This window comes from Pinus tabuliformis, chromosome 3_2 (assembly GCF_031772625.1).
Source record: "Pinus tabuliformis cultivar Carrire ecotype Pingquan chromosome 3_2, CPIR1, whole genome shotgun sequence".
Classification (NCBI taxonomy): Eukaryota; Viridiplantae; Streptophyta; class Pinopsida; order Pinales; family Pinaceae; genus Pinus; species Pinus tabuliformis.
In genome coordinates this window covers 385,504,520-385,520,892 of record NC_142302.1, presented here as the reverse complement: position 1 = coordinate 385,520,892, position 16,373 = coordinate 385,504,520, and the positions used below count along the sequence as shown (strand labels likewise).

General features: G+C 36.5%; 1 protein-coding gene across 2 annotated transcripts; it reads right to left on the bottom strand.

Moving 5' to 3' along the window:
• Nucleotides 1-7,838: 7,838 nt before the first annotated feature.
• Nucleotides 7,839-13,049, bottom strand: LOC149181026 (F-box/kelch-repeat protein At1g22040-like). 2 transcript variants are annotated; one of them, XM_089416416.1, is made up of 3 exons: nucleotides 12,722-13,049; nucleotides 9,661-10,174; nucleotides 7,839-8,908 (listed from the first exon to the last, which is right to left on the bottom strand). In XM_089416416.1, exons 1-3 carry the CDS (start codon nucleotides 12,870-12,872, stop codon nucleotides 8,194-8,196), a joined length of 1,380 nt encoding a protein of 459 aa, XP_089272542.1. In that variant the 5' UTR covers nucleotides 12,873-13,049; the 3' UTR covers nucleotides 7,839-8,193. The 2 variants fall into 2 exon arrangements, with proteins under 2 accessions (XP_089272542.1, XP_089272543.1); XM_089416417.1 differs by having other exon boundaries at nucleotides 9,661-10,171; nucleotides 12,722-13,048.
• Nucleotides 13,050-16,373: the final 3,324 nt, after the last annotated feature.

The following is a 16,373-nucleotide window of genomic DNA, read 5'->3' as shown; positions in this document are numbered from 1 at the left end:
AAATTGTCAAATTCTAATTAAATTTTTCAAAATGTAATATATATATATAAGTTCAATAATTATTAACTAAAAATAATAATAATAATAACATATCACGACATTATACATTAAATATTCATCCACTCTCTTCTCATACTTAAACTTAGTAAAATTTAGTGGTAAAGATAATATACATTGAGACTATATATAATATAAATATAATATAATAACTATTTACAATTTTACTTATTCTAGACTATATATAATATAAATATAATATAATAACTATTTACAATTTTACTTATTCAGTGGATTATATCTGTAAGGCCTCCGGGCGATTGTGCGACGGACACCAGGCGCGGGCGCACGACGGGCGCGCGACAAACGGCGGTGCGACGGGTTTGCGATGAGCTGCGGTGGAAGTGCGACGTTCCTGCGAGTTCAATGTGACGTTAAGTGCGACACTCAGAAATTCAACTAAGTGTTGAGTGCAGTTTATACGATGGCAAAGGAGCTTGCGGTTGAATGAAAGCCGACTTGTTTAATAAGCATATGCGCATGTGTTATGGGGGCTTTGTGGGGTCGGCCATGGGGCTTCACACCCCATGAAAGTCACGTAGGCATGGATATATATATGGGGAGCTTGGAGCTCATTATCATCATCAAACTCACATTCACTCATACGCATAAGAGGTAGAAAATTGCACAGGGGTAAAATAAACTACGCATATCTCATGCGTAGGTCTTATAAGGTGCAGTTTTGGATTTTATGCCGGTTGGAGTGTGGCAAGCGTGCCGGGGTTCGAGATATGTGTGCAGGACTTGGTAAGAAGGTCGAGTGGCTCGGGTGAGCACTTCTTCTTGTGCAAAGGTGCACACGGTTGTAAAGCAGGTTGCTTGTATTGTAAAATTGGTTAAGTGTGAGACTTGGTTCGACCAAGACACACTGTTGTATTGTAATATGATATTCTTAATAAAATTGTCGGGCAGACTCACATTACGGGGAGTTGCCCCTCCCCTTTATACTTGTTTGCAATTGTTGATGTTCTCGGTTAATTGCATATGGATAATGAATGAGTATGGGCTTCATTGAGTATAAAGGATAATGCTTTTACTTGGTTGCGAAACACAAACTAAGTATGTTAATGTTGGAGTAGGCGTAGTCCACGAATGTTAGTATTGTTAAAAAGAAAGCGTTCGGTGGTGCCGCACCTCGCTACAAGCGGTTGGAAGACTACCGCAGGTGTAGGGGCGTGACAGTTGGTATCAGAGCTTGGTTGGAGCTGGTGAGCAAAGGTTGCTCATGACAGTGACAAGGGTACTTGCAGGTGAAGGAGACCGATTCACACGAAGTGGAACAAGGGCCGGTTCAGGTTGCAGGTGACTTGGTAAAGATGTCTATCTTGCAGAAATTGGGTTATGCATCCTTCGAAGAATTCGAAGGGAGTCTACTTGAAGAGTCAGAAAGAGTAAAACAAGGATTTGTAGAATGTGGCAAAAGGTTGTTTGAAACAAAGGATGCTCTTCGTGCCTTGGTTAAGGAAGGGATTTCTGATGAGGATAGAGGGGAAGCTCTTCGACTTGCAAAGGAAGTAGACTTGATTGAAGCAGAACTCAAGGAGCTCAAGATAAGAAAGAAATTGAACCAAAAGGAAGTGAGGCATCTCCTAGCCTTGAAGAGGAAGGTTGAAGCTGAGGAAGAACTTCTTCAACTTGGTTGGACAATAGAGCAAGATGAAGTTGCAGATTGTGCTAACAAGGAAGAGGAAGCCGTGGTAGATGAAGATGTTGCAAACATGATTACGATGGAGGAAGAACTTGAGGTTGATCAAGTTGAACCAGGATCGTGCAGTTTGTCAACATGTATGGATTAGGTCACTCACATGGAGGAGCCTCATGATGATGAAGTAAGTGATGATACTTGTGTTTCATTTGGGCATTTGGGAGATGGACCGTGTGCAGGAAAGGGCAAAGCCAGTTTGCCAATGCTAGGGAGGATCTCACCATGGATGGCTAGGATGGAACCTTGTATGGAAAAGCAAGGATTGTCGATTGTTGCAGGGCTTGTTGGAGTTGCTTGTGGCCTTGTGGCGAAAGGTGCAAGGACCCGTGACAAGGGTGGAACTTGATGATCGTTGTGGAGGATTGGGTCATGCTTTAGCCACACGAAGAATTGGCTAAGTGCCCGGCATGACTCATGGGCAGTTTGAGGAGGGCACACACTTGTGATGTTTTGGGTGGACTTCTCATGGCCGAGACCAAGAGATAGTCTCGGTGGACACTTTGGTGGAGGAGCTATGGTGAAGGGACTCATGACATGATGATGCAATGATGGGATGGTTGAGTGACCGAGTTCACTAAACCGAAGATTGTAGCAGCTTGGATGAGGATGGCTGATGGTTGTGATGAGCCTACTTGGTTGGACTACATGGACAACATAGTCATGGACATCAGGTTGGAGGCATGGAGCATGGCAGTCTTATGCAGGGACATTATGTGGGAGCACTTGTAGAAGTGTCATGGACATCCAATGAGGAGTGCCAATACAAGGATGTTGTGCAGATGGATTTGCTAGTGTGACATGGAGACTTGTTACTTATGAGTTGATGGAGAGGTTGTACACTCTTGTGCAACAAGACCATGGACTTGGATGGATTTGTGAGCTGATTATGGAGCATTCCTACTACATGGAGATGTTGGTTGGAGATGACTCATGGAGCTCATGATGACATGAGATTTTTGTGACTTTTAGGGACTTCATGGACTTAGAAGATCTGATGCGTTAAGGAGCTGAGGTCAGGTGACTTTGATGCAGTATGGGATGCATACTTCCAAAGTACATGTATGGGCATGGCTTGGAAGAGTGACTTGATGTGGAGGATCGATGAGGCACTTTGGAGTGATAGAGTTACAACGATGATGATGATGATGCTTTGGTGATACACTTGAGCATGGGTTGAGCCGAGACTCAACTACTTTCTATACATGGGAGCTTATTTGATCGAGGATCATGGACAGCACACGGATAGGTGAGACAAGTGCATACTTGTTTCTATGGAGACTTGAGGATGGCACATTGCAGAGGATGAAGAGGCTTCATGGACCTGAATGGGGCACATCGAGAGTTGGTTTGAGGAGATGGTCTCTTCACATGGAGGAGACACACATATGGACAACATGTTGCAGATGAGATGGATGGAGTTTCCATGGACCTGAGCATGGATTATGGAGATACATACTTTGGTATGGTGAGCTTGGTGGCAGTGGTCACTAGGCCGGGACATAGTGGGGAAAGAGTCTCTATATATGTTGCAAGGATGTTTTCCTTGTGTAGAAAGGTCGACATCATGGATGAATGATGATCTTGGGAGAGCTACCGGGATGGTATGTTGTCGAGGACGACAACGATTTCAGGTGGAGGAGGATGTAAGGCCTCCGGGCGATTGTGCGACGGACACCGGGCGCGGGCGCACGACGGGCGCGCTACAAACGGCGGTGCGACGGGTTTGCGACGAGCTGCGGTGGAAGTGCGACGTTCCTGCGAGTTCAATGCGACGTTAAGTGCGACACTCAGAAATTCAACTAAGTGTTGAGTGCAGTTTATACGATGGCAAAGGAGCTTGTGGTTGAATGAAAGCCGACTTGTTTAATAAGCATATGCGCATGTGTTATGGGGGCTTTGTGGGGTTGGCCATGGGGCTTCACACCCCATGAAAGTCACGTAGGCATGGATATATATATGGGGAGCTTGGAGCTCATTATCACCATCGAACTCACATTCACTCATACGCATAAGAGAGGTAGAAAACTGCGCAGGGGTAAAAGAGACTACGCATATCTCATGCATAGATCTTATAAGGTGCAGTTTTGGATTTTATGCCGGTTGGAGTGTGGCAAGCGTGTCGGGGTTCGAGATATGTGTGCAGGACTTGGTAAGAAGGTCGAGTGGCTCGGGTGAGCACTTCTTCTTGTGCAAAGGTGCACACGGTTGTAAAGCAGGTTGCTTGTATTGTAAAATTGGTTAAATGTGAGAATTGGTTCGACCAAGACACACTGTTGTATTGTAATCTGATATTCTTAATAAAACTGTCGGGCAGACTCACATTACGGGGAGTTGCCCCTCCCCTTTATACTTGTTTGCAATTGTTGATGTTCTCGGTTAATTGCATATGGATAATGAATGAGTATGGGCTTCATTGAGTATAAAGGATAATGCTTTTACTTGGTTGCGAAACACAAACTAAGTATGTTAATGTTGGAGTAGGCGTAGTCCACGAATGTTAGTATTGTTAAAAAGAAAGCGTTCAGTGGTGCCGCACCTCGCTACAAGCGGTTGGAAGACTACCGCAGGTGTAGGGGCGTGACAATATCATTCTTACATACGTAAATCATCCATCCATTCCTTTTAATAATAGTGCAACTCCAACTACCTTTCACCGATGTGATGTAATTTATAGAGATAAGAGTTTTCCAGATAAAATTTAGTAATAAAGATAATGTACATTGAAATTGAAATTAAATATAATATAATAATTATTTACAATTTTATTTACTCATTAGACTATCATCATCCACTCTCTTTTAATAATAATGCAACTTCAACTATTCTTAATTTATAGAAATAGAAATTTCTAGATCTTTATACTACAAATTATTATTATTATTTATTTAGAAAGGAAATTAAAAATGATATTAACATATTATTAATATTTTTATTTGTTATTATTATTTTTTATTTAAAAAATAAAAATAAAAATAATATTAACATATTATTAATGTTTTCATTTTTAAATTTGAAAATCTTATGAAAAAAATAATTTTATAAAATTGAATATGTTTATAACACATCACTCATCATTATTAAATTAAATTTCCTGAAATTCCACATTTTCACATAAAAATAAAAACTACAACTACCAAATTTTATCGATCAATGTGAAACCTTCCTCACATTGCCATTTTATAGTTTTATAGTTTTACTAAAAACTTATTTAAGTACAGTGGCAGGGTTTAGATGGCTGAAATTGGAATTTCCTAATGGACAGATGTGACAATTGAAACCTCCTTTGATTGAAATCTATTTTAGAAGATAATCGTAAAATTTTGATTATATTAGTGATAAATGAAGATAATCTTTCTTATTTTCGGATTTAAAGATTTAAATATAAATAAATTTATATATTAATTTTAATTTTAATAAAATTCTGAAAATATTAAATAAAATAAAATAATTCTTCTTAAAACCATTAAATGCTAAAAGGAAAACAATATAATAGAAAAATATTAAACATAGAATGATATTAAATTTAATATTGGAACCATTAGGAAAGATATATAAAATAAAAAACAATATAATAAAAAAAAATTAAATATAAAGTGATATCAAATTTAATATTGGAACCATTAGAGAATATATATATATATATAATAGAAATTTATCAATAATAAGAATTGAAATCTGTTATATTCATATTCATTTAACATTATAAGATTTGCAACACTAATATTTATTTATTATAATATATAAAAATATATTATGCATTATAAGATTTGCAACACTAACTTTTATTTATTATAATATATAAAAATATCTATATGCATTAACCTTATAAGAGTTACAACCTTAACCTTAAAAATACATGAAGTAGATGTATTGTTATTTTGTTTTTTCATATTTTTATTTTTCATTTTTTTATTAATTTATTAATATTATCTATTAAGTTGTAAAGTTATGACACAAAATGATTTTTATTTTAAAAAGCAAGTTAATTTATTCAAGATATAATGCTTTTTATTTTAAAAAACAGGCTAATTTATTCAAGATATAGTTTATAAGATGTGTAGATTGGAAAACAACACCACCCCACTTTCCTATTAAAACCCAAAAATGATTCTATCCCTTTTATTAAAATCTTTAACCATGCAAACAGTTTTTAACTATGCAGATAGACATTCAACCCACTTTCCTATTAAAACCCAAAAATGATTCTATCCCTTTTATTAAAATCTTTAACCATGCAAACAGTTTTTAACTATGCAGATAGACATTCAAAGAGTTGAATCTCTATTTTGATAAAAAACCCATTTAAAATCTTTAACCATGCAAACAGTTTTTAACTATACAGACAGACATTCAAACAGTTGAATTTCTATTTTAATAAAGAACTCATTTAATAAAGAACCCATTAAATGAGAGAGTGAAGAGACATTCAAACTGTTGAATATCTATTTTGATAAAAAAAAAACCATTAAATGAGAGAGTGGAGAATAATTCCGGACAGACATTCAAACAGTTGAATCTCTATTTTCATAAAGAACTCATTTAATAAAGAACCCATTAAATGAGAGAGTGAAGAGACATTCAAACTGTTAAATATCTATTTTGATAAAGAACCTATTAAATGAGAGAGTGAAGAACAATTCCGGGAAGATAGATATTTTTTCTCATTAGCTAGGTAAGAGGTTTACTACGAAAATTGGAAGGATAATATTTATTCCATGATAGATGCTAGATAGGTGATACGTGCTAGATAGGTCATATAGATTATGCGAGTGCTAGGTCGATTAAATATCTTATCCTATGTATCCATTCATACGGAATTGGGCTCTAAAAATAATTTTTGAAATGTACCCATTCATACGGAATTGGGCTCTAAAAAAGAGGTTTACTAGCAAAATTGGAAGGATAATATTTATTCCATAATAGGTGCTAGATAGGTCATATAGATAATGCAAGTGCTAGGTCGATTAAATATCTTATCCTTCTCTTTTATTTTTGAAATGTATCGATTCATACGGAATTTGGGCATCTAGATATCGATGTCGGGGAAAAAAATTCTTGCATTTGTATCAGGGTCTCGAGGGGCATTCGAAACTTTTTCGAACTGCTAACCAACGGAAAGCTAGAGCCTTAGTTTCCGCCCACCGAGGTAAACGCAAGAGAGATCTTCGTCGTTTGTGGATTACTCAGATAGCTATTTTTTCTCATTAGCTAGGTAAGAGGTTTACTAGCAAAATTGGAAGGAAAACTTAATTACTTTTAGTTAGGATATGGTCGTTGCATAAAAAACTTAAGGGGTTGAATAATCAGGCAAGCAATCAGGCATGTCTGAGATAGGATCACACTGACATGCAATTCTTTTTAAGTGGAAAGATTATTGTGTCTAGCAATCCTTCATGAGGTGACTAACATTTCCTTCTAAGTGGAAAAGATTGTGTCCAGTAACTTTTCATAGGGTGACTAATTCAGTCAATTTGGGAGAACTTGCAACTTTTAAATCAGAGCTGGTTGCCATGAAAGTACTGCTTGCTATGTTTGCCCTCCTCGCTCGATAGGATGCAAGGAAAGCTTAATTACTTTCAAGATATGCTAGTTGCATAAAAACTAAGGGGATGAATAACTAAGCAGGCAAGCTTGTATGTCTGAGATATGATCACAGTGAAGTGCATTCCTTTGCATAAAAACTAAGGGGATGAATAACTAAGCAGGCAAGCTTGTATGTCTGAGATATGATCACAGTGAAGTGCATTCCTTTTAAGTGGAAAGGATTGTGTCCAGCAACCTTTCATGAGGTGACTAATATTCCTTTTAAGTGGAAAAGACTGTGTCCAGCAACCTTTCATGAGGTGACTAATTCAGTCCATTTGGGAGAACCTAAAACTTTTAAATCAGAGCTGGTTGCCATGAAAGAGCTGGTTGATGCTTGCCCTCCTGGCTGGATGGGGCATATCTATGTCTGTTTGATGATGGACCCTCGTAATGCAAAATATCACGATACAATTTCCATTTAAAAATAAAGAATGGGAAAGAAAGAGATAGGTTTAGAAGATTTTATTGAAAAACTTGGAAGCCAGAGAGATTAAACTGAGAAAGAGGGGGTTGAAAGACAGAACTTTGACCATTATCAAACGAGTGTCTACACACAGTTTATTTGCAATTATTACAGATGTGTATGCACATCATTCTTCCAACATACCGCACAATACCATAATACGTATGGTATTGGCCATATGAAATCAAAAAGCATCTCTTCCAAATAGTGCCAAGGATCTTGAGGATTCTATATTTGATCTCCCAAGCACAATCCCAGAGCGTGAAGAGACTAGCAAGAAAACAGAAAGTAGGAAAGAACAACCCTGATTGGGAACAGTAGAAGGTGAGGATATACAAATTTTGAAATGAGACTTGGTAATGAATATTGCATTTAATGCACATTAATAACCAAGAATCTGGCAAGTACAATGCCCCAAGCTACCTAAAAAATCTATACCATTTGGAAGCTTCATTGTATGCCATCTGATATTTTGACTGATCTTCCCATTCTTTACAGGAACAATCATGGCGATCAGTGCAGACCCCATAGTACCCACCAAGTAAATCTTTTCTTTGCTGCTTGACATTGTTAAAATCAATCTTGGATCCCAGCCCAAAAGAAAATCTTCAGGCTGACACTTTACAGGCACCCAGCGATCATCTTCTGGAATATATTGCTTATAACCACTAAAATCAATAATATAGAGCTTACCATCCATAACAGTACTTGGCTTCCCCCATCCTTCATGTAAGCCCGGCTTTATTTCGGACCATGTATCTGTAACGGGATCGTACATGCCCCCATTCATACGACCTCGAATGCTCTGTGGTCCTGTTACACATAAATTCCCATCTACCACTGCTACATGTTTAAGAGGATTAGAAGGATTGTCAGCAATGGCACCTCGTGCACTTGCTGCATACCTCCATGTGTTTGTAATGGGATCATAAACTTCCAAGCAAGGGAGGGAATAACCTGTGAGATGGCACATACCAGACCCTCCAACTACATACAGGTTGTTGTCAATTACCCCTACAAGGCAACCAAAACGAGGAGTTGACATGGATGCCATCCTTCTCCACTTGTTCTTTCTTGGATCATACATCCACACATCCCTGCACATAATTTTCAGTATTAGCGTGGAATAAAAATGGTAACGACATTGTATTATACAAAAGCCCCTAGTGACAAACAAAACAAATGAATCCACACATGGTAATATTAAATAGGAAGAAGGTAGGCAAGAAAATGGAAGAGGTAATTTGTATAAGCATAAAATCAAAGGCTCTTTCAGCGGTGAAGGTAAATAACAGGTTTTGAAATGAGGACTTTCTCCCTGGTTCCTTTAAAAATAGAATGCATTTACCACTCAAATGACATTTTACTCACATAAATTAGAGGATAAATGAACCTTCCAGAATTTAAATTACATTCTAGAACATGCATTTGCAGTTTAATACAATGGCCATCCAGATGATTGATTGAAACCATGCACTGACCAGAGGGCCTTTTTGTATCGCTCTTCCCACCATTATTGTGGTACCGTTTAAGGGGTTTTCAAATGAGGACTTTCTCCTTAGTTGCTTTAAAGATGAAATATATTAACCACTCAAATGACATTTTATTAAAAGCAACAGAGGATAAACGCACTTTCCAGAGTTCAAATTGCATTTGCAGTTTAATACAATGGCCATTCAGACGATTGATTGAAACTATCCACTGACTAGAGGGTCTTTTTATATTGCTCTTTCCACCATGATTGTGTTTCAGCAGAAAATAAGAAGATAGCCAGATATAGATACATAACGATGTTGATTTAATCATCTTTGAATGTTTTAAGAAAGTTACAAGCAGGACCAGGAAGTACCTTATTGCTGCTTTACCAAATGGAGCACCGCCAATCACATAAAGCTTTCCTTGCAAGACTGCTGATGCGGCACCCAAAATTACTTGCCCTCCACTCAGAGCTCGATCATAGGGTATTGGAGGAAGTGCGTACCACCTATATCTCTGTGGATCTAGTGCATGCCACTGGCTGTAACCACCAATAAGTTGCCATCTTACTCTCTTACCTTGGCTCCTCTCATCCAAGTGCGGTGACGTTCCAATATGAAGATAAAGCCAATCCTCAGAGCAGCCAAGCAGCTTCCGTTGCTCCAAGAAATCGCAGCTATCAATTGACTGGCGCCATGCTCTGGATACAGCACGAAGACTAGAATGATAGAAACGAGGAACCCTTGCTAGACATTGTAATCCTAAATCATTTGGCAATCCTGGAAAAATACTTAAGTCATTGCCTTCAAACTCTGAGTTGGACGTATTACAAAATTCGGTGCTCTTTGCTGGCAGCTCTTTCTGGGCAAACTTTCTCAACTGACCTACTTCAACCAATGCCTGAAATCAGTAATCATGGAGAACAACAACATCAAGCAAAAGAAAAGTATGTTAATTTTATTTTACTACCCCCTAACCCCAATCCAAAGGCCCTTGAATTCTAAGAACATATTTAGAAAACACCAGAGTTCAGTCATCTTTTCTAAAGGAACCCAATGAAATTGTATCTTAGGCTTTAGCTAAACAGGACAAAATGCTCAGTGGCTGAGAAAACATGTGTAAGAACATGTGTAGACTTCCTGGAGGAAATATTTGACCCTCAAAAACCAAAATCTAGCATGGAACATAGTTTGGTCCTCTTTCTTGAAAGATCCTTGGAAATGAATTTAGGCTAATAAACTATACATATGATAAAAGATTCTAAAAACAAAGGCACAAAAGAGAGCTTCCTGGAAACCTATTTCGATCCACATAAACCAGGATTTACTTGGCTTAAGAGAAGATAAGTTGTTATAAGGTTTAATAAAAAAACCTTCCTGGAAACCTGTTTGGCTCCACATAACCCAAGAGCAAAGAGCACTAAATAAGATTTTATGATATATCTATATATATATATATATATATATATATATATAGAAAGAGAGAGAGTGTGTGTTCTTCCGGAAACTTATTTGGATCCACATAAACCAAGATCTAACAAAGAACTGTCTGCTCAGCGTGCATATTTCGTGCATATTTCTGTCGACCAGCTCAGGTGAGAACTCGTCTCTACCCTGCATTACATTTTTAGATTTGGTGAAATAAAATGTCTGCATTGGCTTTCAAGAACATGCATTATGATCACCCAGGTAGTTGACCGAATTGTAGTTCCCTTCAATCATTCCACAAGCATACAAATGCATTCTAATTGAACACACTCAAAAAATGTTGTACCACATAGACCCTACTGGAAACCTATTCTACTCCAGCTAAACCAAGATCTAACAAAGAACAGTACGTTCAGTTAGCATATTTCTGTTGACCAGGTCAGGTGAGAACTCATCTTTGCCTTGCATTGCATTTTCGGATTGGGCAAAGTCCAATAATTTCCCTGCATTAGCTTTCAAGTACATGTATTATGATCCCCTGGGTAGTTGAGCTTATTGTAGCTCCTTTTAGGCATTCAATAAGCACAAAAAATATTTCATTAGCAAAACTTTGTGTTACAGATGTCATTCTCTTTAAAACACATATACATCTAATAGCATTGAAGTGAAATTTAACACGTCTTAAGATGGTAAATATCCAATACTTTGCTACAAACTAAATTTTTTATAATGGGATGCGATTAAGGGACACCTGTTTACAAGGTTATTACCAACTATTAAAAAGTTAGAGTGGAGACGAACTGGCGGCATATACGAGTATGACTTGCCTTCTCATCAGGGCATACAGCAGGGTACTAATCAGATTTTCCCATTCACACTCTGGCCCATGATCCTTTTTGCCAACTATAAAAAAGTTTAAGAGAGTAGAGACAAACTGGAAGCATATATAAGTATGATTTGCCCTCTCATCAGGGCATACAGAGGGGGGGACTAATCAGATTTTACCATTCACACTATGTCCCATTGGTACGAGATTCTTTGGAATGCGATGGTTTGAATTGAGCGCCCACTAGTCACAAGAGACATGTGCTATGATCTCCCAGGTAGTTGAGCTTACTCTAGTTCCTTTTAGGCATTCCACAAGCGCAAAAATGCACTTTATAAGAAAAACTCTGTTACTGATGCCCACTCTTAAAAACACATCACATTTAACAGCCTTGAGGTGAAATTTAACACCTGTAATAAGAAGGCATCTATTCAATTTTCTTTGAGAACAAATTAAACTTCTTATAATGGGATGAGACTATTCAATTTTCTTTGAGAACAAATTAAACTTCTTATAATGGGATGAGACTAAGGCACGTCTATTTACATGGTTGTTACCAACTATTAGAAACGAGGGGAGACGAGCTAGAGACATATGCAAGTATGACTTTCCCTCTGATCAGGGCATACAGAGGAGGACTAGACAGATTTTACCATTCACATTCTGTCATCTTGGCATATCAAGATCCTTTTGATGAAGTTGATTTGAATAGAGAGCTCACAGTCACCGCAGCAAATCATAAACAGATAGACGATGACTATCTAAAAGTCAGGAGCAACCACTCTGGACTTCCCAAATTACAGGTGGAACATGCATGCCTAATAGAGGTACTTACATTCTGAGCCTCCCATTACGAAATTAAAAGAGGGACTTTGAATAGCAACCTATACAGAAAGTCATTCAAAATTTCCCCCAAAAAATGGACCTTTCACCATCTTTCTTACAATAATGATCAAAACCCTTCACAAGATTTGAACATCTAAGGCAGAATACAAAAATAGAACAGGAAATATGAAATACTAAAACCCCCCATCAGCATGTTCCATTACAGGCTATAAATTCCAACAACTTTCATTCACATAACTGATCGGCACAATGTACTAAACATTAACTTAACAGACTGGTGGAACGGCCATCAAAATCCCCAAAAGGAGGTTCCGAGAATGAAATAACTAACTCACCTGGACTTACAGTCTTGAGTCTTTTGCGAAGCCCAAGACGAAGCCGTTTTAAAGACCTTAGCCCATAGATTTTGGACCCAGTACAGAACAACTTGTTTCGAACCAGTGACTTGAGTGACGATTTTTGGCAGCGTGAAACAGCGATTCCCATCCTTAAACAGGCTGAAATAAGGCTCCGCCTTCGGTGAACTAGCTTTCCTGGTTATCTGCTTTTATGAATACATTTCAGATGGGGTTGGTCAGTTACTTATTGGAGACTCAGTGGCCAGAAACCCATACCTCCGTCGTTTGGTTTCAATAAGCAGGGATCAAAATTCTACGTCACTCACGCATTTCGCGCCGTGGGTAATAGACGGGGCCGAATGACGTGGCGTGGCATTACCGTCAACCGTCAATAGACGGAGAATGGTGGGTGACTTGGCCTTACGAACTACAATTTAACGTACATGTGTATGTTTTCCGTCATTTGCCTTCGTCGGAAAATGCCACGTGTCCATGAATTGCTTCTAAGCGTTGTCCAAAGGATATATAAGTATGATTACGTTTAAGTATAATTGCCTTTGGACCGAGTGACTGACGTTTGGCCTCCGACTTTTCCGATCATGGTTAGAATCTGTTTTGGTTTTATAATTCTGATCGCCGCAGTCTAACTAGTGAAAGGAATTGCTTCGAAAGTTATGAAAATTCTGGTTTTATTTAGAGAAAATCCGGTAAAGATTTTTGTAAATCTAAATTATAGTTGTTAAACTTTAAAATTTTCGGTGTCTTAACCGTTTTTGATACTGCTGAATCCATTTCCACCATCAAAAACACGTTTCAAACACTGCCCTCTACAAGATTTTTTGAAATTTTTTTGCCCTGATCACTTTCGACCATCCGAGCAATTCCTCCATTTCCACCATCAAAAACATGATTCAAACACTGCCCTCTACAAGAATTTTTGAAATTTTTTGCCCGGATCACTATAGACCATCCGGGCAATTCCTCCCCTCGGTAGAGGACTGCATTCTTATCTATCTTATTTAAAAGGAAAATGTTTTATTTATATTATGGAAAAACAATAATAATAATAATTTTTTGGGATGGTTATATTATTTTTAATTATTAATTAGTTTTTTTATTAAGGTGAGAAAATTTATAATAATTCAAGTTGTCAAATCAACAGTGAGGACAATTATCTCTAACTTCCAATCGTGAAAACAGGGTGACTCATCACCCTTATTCAAGGAAAACCACACCCCTAGCTTCCAATCGTGAATGGAGGGTGACCCACCACCCTTATTCAAGGAAAACCACGCCCCTCGAAAAAGAAAGAAATAAATAAAATTCTTTTAATGTTCACGAGGCTAAAGATAGCCTATGAGTTAGATTGCTTCTTCATCTCGTTGATGTATGGAATAACTCGTGGGATAGATTGATTCTTTCCAATTGTGAATACAGGGTGACTCACCACCATTATTCAAGGAAAACCACGCGAAAAAAAAATAAAAATAAATAAATAAAAAATAAAAAATAAAAAATAAATAAAAATAAAAAAATACTTTAACATTCATGAGGATAAAGATAGCCTATGAGTTAGATTACTTCTTCATCTGGTTGATGTATGGAATAACTGGCAAGACAGATTTTGATTCTTCATCGGCTTGATGTATGGAATAACTGGCAAGACAGATTTTGATTCTTCATCGGCTTGATGTATGGAATATATGGAATAACTGGCAAGACAGATTTTGATTCTTCATCGGCTTGATGTATGGAATAACTCGTTGCTGGTTGGTAAGGGGCAGGTTTCACTCTAGCTATATACCTCGGATCTGTTTCCTTACGTCCCAGGGGCTCTTAGCTAAACAAAAACAATTTTAAAACATACTCCAAACCCACAAATTATTAGGTAATTAAAATGATGATTACATTATTTTAAATTATAAATTATATTTATCTCAAAAAAAATTATTATCTTTACATTATATGTGGTACAATTAAAAATATAAATAATTATCCTTCTCATTAATATATTTAAATATTATTTTAATAAAAATAGAAAAATAGGTATCGTCAATTAAATTTATCGAGAATAATTTGGAAAAGTGTTTATTATCTTTAAACTAAATTTATATCGTATAATTGAAATAATAATTATTATCTTCCCATTATATAGTATTCTTAAAATTTAAAATTATATATATCAAATTTAAAAAAATTTACCCTTTTTAAATTAAATTAAAATCATATAATAAAGGAATAATGGCTATCCTTTGAAAGTGTAATTTTAAAACGGTTTCATGTGTTACGGTATCTTTGGAGGGTTATCCTCACAATTAGCCATATCAACATAGTAAACATCATTAAACAGTGAAATTGAATGATTATTATTCTTAAATTGAATTTATGTTATGAGAGGAAGGGAATGAATGCTATGCTCCATCTATATTCATGTAAATATTATTTTGAAAATTAAAAAAATACTTGATAAATTTATATATATATATATATATTAAAATTTATTTTTTAAAGTATAAAAAAAAAAAAAAAATATATATTATGGTGCTAAATATCTTCACACTGTCAACTTGGTATATATTATTAAATAATAAAATAAAATGATAATGCTTATAATTTTCAAATTGAACTTATTTTATTCTGACATTTATTCACCTCAATATCATTTTGAAAATAAAATAAAATAAAACACTAAATAAATTTTATAGTTTTTTATTACTATATATATTTCATAATTAAAAAAAAACATTAACCATTTACTAAAATTTAATTAGATATCATTTTTTGGGATTCATCTGCGTTAAGAAAGTCATTTATATGACCATTTCCATGAGAGAAGTCATTCATATGATCATTTCCATGAGAGGTAATCGTAATTGACTAATTTCTTATGATTTTTTAATAGTCCACTCATTCACATGACCATTTCCATGAGAGAAGTCAACTAATTTCTCATGATTTTTTAATAGCCCACTCATTCATATGACCATTTCAATGAGAGAAGTCATTCATATGACCATTTCCATGAGAGATATGTATTTAAGTATTGAGGGTCTTTCGCAGTGCATTATATTAGATATCATTTTTTGGGATTCATTTGCGTTAAAAAAGTCATTCATGTGACCATTTCCATGAGAGGTAGTCGTAACTGGCTAATTTCTCATGATTTTTGAATAGTCCACTTAATGCTCATTGCATCGGGTGATGCTCACAGGGGTGAAGAAGTGGGATTGAAACTAGTGAAATGAATCACATAGGTCAATCATCACTTCCAGGGCTTGCACCCGGTAACCAGGACTTCCCAGGAGGTCACCCATCCCAGATCGCCTCTGGCCCAAGTGCGTTGAACCGTGGAGTTTTCCCCACAATCAAGCCCACTTAGCTTGCTACCCCATTTTCAAAATCTTAGCAAGTATTGTGCCTCATGAACGATTCAAGTAAAGCTCCCTTCACTCTTATGTATTTAAGTATTGAGGGTCTTTTGCAGTGCATTATATTAGATATCATTTTTTGAGATTCATCTGCGTTAAGAAAGTCATTCATATGACCATTTCCATGAGAGGTAGTCGTAGTTGACTAATTTCTCATGATTTTTGAATAGTCCACTTAGCACTCATTGCATCAGGTGATGCTCACAGGGGTGAAGAAGTGG

Bases quoted from the DNA above. Each gene is read 5' to 3' on its own strand.
- LOC149181026 (XM_089416416.1), bottom strand. From the start codon at position 12,872: ATGGGAATCGCTGTTTCACGCTGCCAAAAATCGTCACTCAAGTCACTG. The intron at 10,175-12,721 runs GTGAGTTAGTTA...CATTGGTTGAAG, and splicing joins ACTCAAGACTGTAAGTCCAG to TAGGTCAGTTGAGAAAGTTT. The intron at 8,909-9,660 runs GTACTTCCTGGT...AATTATGTGCAG, and splicing joins TTTGGTAAAGCAGCAATAAG to GGATGTGTGGATGTATGATC.